Source organism: Odontomachus brunneus, unplaced genomic scaffold (assembly GCF_010583005.1).
Source record: "Odontomachus brunneus isolate Ranch 3 - 2012 unplaced genomic scaffold, Obru_v1 Obru_scaffold_013, whole genome shotgun sequence".
Lineage (NCBI taxonomy): Eukaryota > Metazoa > Arthropoda > Insecta > Hymenoptera > Formicidae > Odontomachus > Odontomachus brunneus.
Genome location: NW_022639463.1, coordinates 2,267,590 through 2,274,913, shown reverse-complemented (window position 1 = coordinate 2,274,913; position 7,324 = coordinate 2,267,590). Strand labels below are relative to the sequence as shown.

At 43.4% G+C, this 7,324-nt stretch overlaps 1 protein-coding gene across 4 annotated transcripts in view; it reads right to left on the bottom strand.

The window, feature by feature from the left end:
• LOC116840936 (tyrosine-protein phosphatase 10D) overlaps nt 1–5,422 on the bottom strand; it is a 35,571-nt gene extending 30,149 nt beyond the window's left edge. The window contains exons 1-2 of one of the 4 annotated variants that reach the window (XM_032808297.1): nt 3,111–5,422; nt 1,159–2,995 (exon numbers count right to left, since the gene is read on the bottom strand). In XM_032808297.1, coding sequence (XP_032664188.1) covers nt 1,159–1,239 — 81 coding nt within the window. In that variant the 5' untranslated portion in view covers nt 1,240–2,995; nt 3,111–5,422. The remainder of the gene's footprint in view (nt 1–1,158; nt 2,996–3,110) is intronic. The other 3 variants (XM_032808293.1, XM_032808294.1, XM_032808296.1) reach the window with 3 other exon arrangements.
• Nucleotides 5,423–7,324: the final 1,902 nt, after the last annotated feature.

The window sequence follows — 7,324 nt, the reverse complement described above, 5'->3', positions numbered from 1 at the left end:
CTCTCTCTCTCTCTCTCTCTCTCTCTCTCTCTCTCTCTCTCTCTCTCTCTCTCTCTCTCCACGTTGTTGACATTTGGACATACCTGGTCGTGTTCAGAGAAAGATAACTTTCAAAGTTTCTAATTTAACTCTTTATTTGGTAGACCTAAGAAATTTAAGGAAAAATTTTTTGAGTGTTCAAGTGAAGTAAATCATTTCTTATATGAATGCAGTTATATTGTTCCCAAAATATCATTATGAAAACCATATTTTCAGCGACTTTTGCTATCTAGAGGCAAAAATCAAAACTACTGAGATATCGACGAACAGGTAACCAGATGTTGCTTCAAAGCAACAGTGTTAAATAATTGCATCCTGCATGTATCGTTCTCGCATATGGCTCATGAGAAATCGATATTGTTTGAGAACAATAGTATTAAATAAGGAGTTAGAAATCGTTGTGTTAACATTTTTCTCTGCAACTATTTGTCCAGACCACTTTGACCCATTAACTCGCGAATCATTCGTGGTGTAAACTCGCATTTGTATACAGGTTCCTATCAATGTAACTAACCGTCTCAGAAGAGCTGTAAGTACAACCTCGTGCTCCTATTTAACCCTATACACACTTATATTTTGCCTACGTGCTATACACACTGGTGTCCTGGGGACCCCATCCATATTTGTAACTCTATCAAAAATTGATATATTTTAATTCACTTTTTTTAAATCTATACAGAATTGAAGGAACAAGCCTATAATGAATAAAAGTCGATAGAATTAAGGAGTTCTGAGATATATGGGTTAAAAGAGAAAGGAAACGCAACAAAATCTCGATTTAGCACGTTTAGCAAAGTTGCGCTGGGGTCCCAAGGACCCCAGTGTGTATACGTAGAGTTAAAGGGACATTCCGCAGAGGAATGTCCTGAATTGAAATCATAGTTCGGTCCTCGATGTTTCAGCAAGAGATAATAAGAACTTCACACGGAAAACAAAAGAAATAAATAAAGCGAAATCTTCTAAGAATCGCAGTGCACGGATGGTGACGGTAAAATTTCACAGATACGTACGCATATTACCATAACGCGTGTCCTTCGAGCCGGTGCCCACATCTCCAGCACAGAAAGACATTCTATCGACGCGTCCTATATCCATGTCATTACCGGCAATCGCACTCACCTCCGCTAATAGAATCAGCAGCAGCGAAATGCCGCTGAATCTGGGCATCGATCGCGAACAAGGCATCTTACGGTGCGCCATCCTCGGTGAATCTCATCCAACGTCCAATTTCCGTCTTCCGCAGCAGCCACGCCTGGTCTCGCACCTCGCGCCGAGAGACCGACACACTCCACTGACACTTCACAGAATGACACCCACACTCGCCCCGTAGACACCCCTCGGCGCCCAGTCAAGTATCGAGGAATGCTGGAGGAATGTACGTGTCACATCGATTGATCGACGACTCACTGGGGCTTACTTCTTTGAGCCGCCGCGCGCCGCGCGTGTGGTATCACAAGAAATCGCGTATCCCACTACTCCAGGCACCTCGCGTAGGTAACACCTGTTCGATCGTTTGACAGCTACGCCGGTGTCGGAGGTAGTGACGGCGGCAATGGCGAAGGAGCCGAGGAACCACGATGGAAGGAACGACCGCTGCCATATCAGCCGGCGAGCCGCGTGCCGTCGGAGGCCTCCTCCTGACTGACTGAAGGCTGTGTGTGTGTGTGTGTGTTATTGCGGATCCAATATACCGGAAATAATGACGCGTGTGAGTCCCGAGCGCCGCTGCTTTTAATCTCCGGACATCCCCACCGCATCCGCTCTCTGTGTCAGGTGTCCAGAGTTACGTAAGTAACTCGCAGAAGATAAGTGAATGAACACAATTGGATCGACTATTTTTTTTACAGATCGTACCGATCGCTCCTCATGGAGCACCTCTTTGACAAATCGTACGGTGTTTGCGCGAAGGTCAAACGGCTTGGATCTGTTGCGTGCAAATGAGCAATGCGTGCAAAAGGGCGTTTCTTGTCTCGCTTGTCTTGCTCCGGAGTATAACAACACGTGGAATGTTTTCTGCGTTACTTTTGAATGTCGCGATGCTTCCTTCGCCCGTGAGACTTCTTCGGCGAACGGACGGTCTAATTTGCGTTTTCCTTCTGTTTACTTTTGATTCCGCGAATATCTCTTACGTGGAATCTTGAAGTAGGAAATATTTGACGTTAAAAAGGCGATTGGTATACTCGTAACTATTCCGAAACGATCAGACCTTTTATTTTGCGTCTTGTGCGTTACCGCTGTCTTTTTTCAGGTTGATCAGCAGAATACCGGTTCGTTCGCCCACCGGCGATTAAACTGCCTCCTTTTCCCTGACGTTATTTTCGAAACACGTCATATAAATATAGCGTATAACCTACTGAGAGGGAGCGACCAGTCGTTCGTTGTAAAATCAATTCGTCTTTTGCATCGCGAAAAGCGCATACTACATTGGTTTCACCTCTCTTCGCGTTATCCCCTGCCTATTATTCCCTCGTCGTCAGACTCTGTTCGCGAAACAAGATACGATATCAAATATATACCCTGTACTAGATTAGTTTCATCCCTCCGTTACCATGCGGCCCGACCACTTCAAAGTGCAAAAGGGAGTAACGAACTGCAGGGGTGAAGCGTCGACGTGACAATGATGAGGTGATGGAGCGAGTTCCGCCAAACATTCGAAGCAGCCGGGAGATTGTTCGACGATCGGAAGCGCGCGATTTCGTCCGCAGAGAGAGGTAGGTCCAGCCGTTTCTTTCGCATTTATTGCAATACTCTTTGTTCTGAACTCAGTGTGATGATTGTTAATTGTCATTCGACGATTCCTCGATAGGAGAACGTAGAAGTCGTAAGGAACTTGGTGTAGAAAATAGAATCGGAGAGATCTCGACAGTTCCGGCCTCTTGTATGATGCGCTCGTTTACACATCTGTGTCTAGCCTAGATCTCTTCTGTTTCTCCTGACTGCGCTTTATCCAGTGTCACTGATAAAACACACAAGTTCAACTGCGTGACGTAACGTAAAGCAATTAAATGTAAATTATGGCCGTGCAGCAGTTGGCCATAATTCTGCGGTTTCTTTCATACGTGTACACTTACCGAAGGTAAGTCTCCTTCTGTCGCACTATCGTGATCCCCTGCGCGGAATATCACACGTGAGAAGATTTGCCGCACGTCACAGTTAATGACGCGAACCTATTCTGAATCACTGATCACGACAAAAGCCATGGGAAACGGGAGCTGTCTTGTGTACTAAGGAAAACCGTCTCGGTTAACAAAAGAACGCGCACCTGAGCATTATTCTACAGCCATTGTCTTCACCACTCCCTGCACCTTCGTTTAAGACATCGACAAAAGGATCTACTGGCGCATTATAAGAAACATCATGAAATATTAATCAAGAAGGTCAGGTTTAGAACAAACGCCATAGGAGGTGACAAATACTAACTTTGCAGTCATATGCAGAACAAAAGTATTTTCTTCTAGACCACCGGCTACCGAGGTATTATCCAGGACACTGCTCGTATCACTTCACCGTCCCAATCACGCTTCGTTAGCACGGGAGAGAAGAACATCCCTGCAACTCGCAATCTCGTTCACCACTGCAGTCGCTCGCTGATCCGGACAGACATCTGCCTGCTATCTCTGTCATCCTGAGGTCCCGGTAAACCCCCCGGGGAGGATGTCCTGGAAGGTTCGCCGCCGGCCGCCGCGTGTCAACGTCGTGCTCCGAAATCGGACGCAAGCGCGGCGGAGAGGGAGAGCCGGGAAACAGACAGCAAACGGAGCGTTCAGCTTGCTTTCGTACGGCCGGAGGTGTACTCGGTCGACTGACGCGCTTTCATGACGCCTCACCCGGGGCAGCCGACCACCAGGGCCAACGGGACCTCGGTTGCTCTCTCGATACTCCACTCCGTGGCTCCGACCGAGGCAAAGCCAGCTAAACCGCTCTCTGCTTCGTCCCTCACTCCTGCCACCTCGCCGAGCAACCTGACTGCCTTTCCATTCCAACTCTGGCTCCCTCTCCTTCTCTTTCTCTCTCCCTCACTCACTCCCTCGGTCTCTCCTTCTCCAATCCACCTCGCTTTTGCCTCCTTTGCTCTTCCAACCTGGCCTGCCCCGGCTAGACATCCAACGCAGCCACCGCCACCACTACCGCACCCGTTGCCTCCACTTCCTCCAACTGTCGATCTGTCCTTCTCTTTCTGACTCTCTTTTCTTTTCACTCGTTCTTCGTGTATGTACACGTTGTGCTGTACGCAAGTACAGTTGAGTTGTATGTGGCTGTGCACAGTAGCGTAGCTAGAAGGTGAAGGTTCAAATTTTGCATAGTATGATGGATGGGGTTTGCTCACTTGGGAATTTTTTTTTTTTCAAATTCTTTCATGCAATTTTGGTAAATTAAGTGTAACATGTTGCATTTATTGTAGATTTTATATCGTTTTGTTTTATATCCTGCAACTGTGAAGTAATATGCTAGCAGTCACTCACCTCTTTCCGGTATTTTCTTCACGTACTGAATTTAAACACGTCTGGTGAGACATGCGAATGTGTTAAAATGAGAATGCTAAAATAGATAGACGATGCAGTAGCTTTGAGGATCTTTTTTCAAAAGTAGAGAGAAAAATCAGTGTTTTTAGAAAGGAATATTGCATAAAAACTTTTATTCATCTTCTCTGATTTACTTCATCCTCGTCATCTGAACCATTTTCTCGTTATCATTGTCTCTTTTCTTTGTCCTTTTGTATTCTGGAATCTGCTTAAGTTCTAAGGACGTGCGTAAGAACATAAATCAGATACGTGACTAGGAAACGAAGGCAATAGCCATCAGCTCATAAATACTAGACAATTTTAGATAAAATGGTGACAATCGAAATATTTTTGCCAATTTAGCGCAGTCTTATGAGAAATATATCCATCGAATCACAGTTCGTATCTGCTCCAGTACATATTGCAATGGCAATCGATAACTGCCATTACTCAATCACGAAACGTATCGCCCACGTGTTACGTTGAACGATAAATGGGAAGGTCTCCAATATAAACTGCGCCAATATGTCACACGACACTTAAATAGACGTGGCACTTGAGAAGATGTCGAAAATCGCGAACGTCGCACCTGACCTCAAAGTCATGTTGACAACGTTTTCTCTTGTATCTTCTTTTTCCCGGGGTAACTTCGTTTTCTGCTCTTCCCTGTAAGCCCCCCATAGTGTGGCGAACCAACACCCTCGCTAGCTCGTGCGAATGTGACACGCGCGTATTGGTGTGCAAGTATACAACCGACTACACATCTACCTGCTACCTCCACTGTTTCTTCCTGTCTACTACCATCTCTTGCTATAGGCTCTCGCCTCCCTCGTCCTCACCGCACTTCACCGTGCATTCCCCCGGCCTTTGCCCTCCATAGTGTTGTTCCCGAGGCGAAAGCCTCCACCTGACACATGCGCGCGAATGCGCATACATATGAACTGAGCCTCGTTGATGTACCACCTTTATTCATAGAAGTCGTTGCTCTCCCACACCTACGCAGGTGCCCTTGCTTGAACACAGAAACGTAGTTAGTATAATTTGTGCCCGCATAGCAAACGCCAAAATCCATACAATTGCGCACATTTAATGTTAATGTCTAAAAAAACGAACTAAAACATCAAGAACATTATAAGAGTGTACGTGTATGGTTTGTCCCAAAAAATTTATTGAACCGCACAGCGGGGGTGTGAATACCACAAATGAAGTTGCAAACTTTCCGCTGTCTTGTTTCTTTCTTATGTACAAGTGATTTATGAGTGCTTTACGCAACGACAGTTTGACGAGTAGTAAAATAATAGCTCAGCAAGAGATGTTCAGTATTAGCGTCGAAAATTCAATCCAGCTTACATCATCAGGCTTATGCTACTTTCACCGTATCGCTGATATTCCATTTGGCACAGGAGCATAGCAAATGTGTAAATGATGAATTTACAATCAGGGATGCGGCACATTTATCCATGGGAATTTATACTCAAAGTAGGGATTCACAGGTGGCGCGATGAGGAAACCAATAACCGATGTAGAATAAATTATACATTTGTTTTTATACACATGCGTGAAATTGTATTCATAAATCATGGTAATTATAAATGAAATAATACGTGGGAAAACTTCATATATCCTTTTCAACTAGGAATCATATCGTCTGGAAAGTTGCATTTAAATAAAATCTGCAGGTGTGAGACTAGTCTTATAGAGACTTACGAGATAGTCTTACGAGATATATAAAAATATATTTTATGTTCTATTGTACACGAATATATAAGGTAAGCAAAACTATAGTTAACAATCTCTGTCGTTACATCAGAAGATAATATCAATTTCTACCATGACACTTGTTGTCGTTACTTTAGTATAGAAAATACGAAATAATGCATGTAATTACATTTATATAGTGTATGAAAATTTAATATAATTTCTTTGTCAAAAATGGAACAAAATGGTACTGATTCATAAGTATTATTGTTTCGTACTTGTTCCCAATCAACTTAGCAACTGACGGTAACAGCATAAATCCGATGATTTATGAAGTAATTTCATCATTTTCAATGACAACTAGTTAAATGTATTCGACTACCCACAATCTTAAATAAAGATGCATATTTACGAGCTGTAATGGCGTGGACCAAGAAAACTGACGTCACCGACAGGTTAAGGCACCTTTTGTCATACTCCAACTCTGGCCATCATGACGTCATCGTCGGAGCAGTTGGATCGCATACTCTCTTTTAAGAATAGATCTATTCCTCACTAATACTTTAAGTGCAAAAGAAATGACTCGTTCTACATTAGTTTTTCATTAATATTATTTATCTCACGTAAAGAAGAGAAGAGTTCAAGAAAAGTAACCGAAGAGGTATAAACGTTACCTAACTACATGTTTATCAAATAAAATTTATTATTACTAAACAAGCTGAGTGGATGCGTTTTTCTGATTAATCAATTAGGCACACTTATGACGACAATGTACATAAACTGACAAAAACAAGTATCCATTATCAAACAATTTTAAATTGTATTTTTATTGTGTTATACACGTCCCAAGTCTTTACAAGCTTCATTAAAATTGCGTGTCTGCGAGGTAACAATTTTCTTCGTTGAAAGTTTGATTTAAACTCGAACCAATTACTAATATTTTTCAATATCGATAATCTCTTGATTTTAGATCTTAGATCTTGATGATCAAGGACTTCTACGAGTCGTGGACACCTGACAAGTCGCGATCTATCGCGCATGCGCACATACTGATCCTGTCCGCCAACGTCGGACTCCGGCGAGTA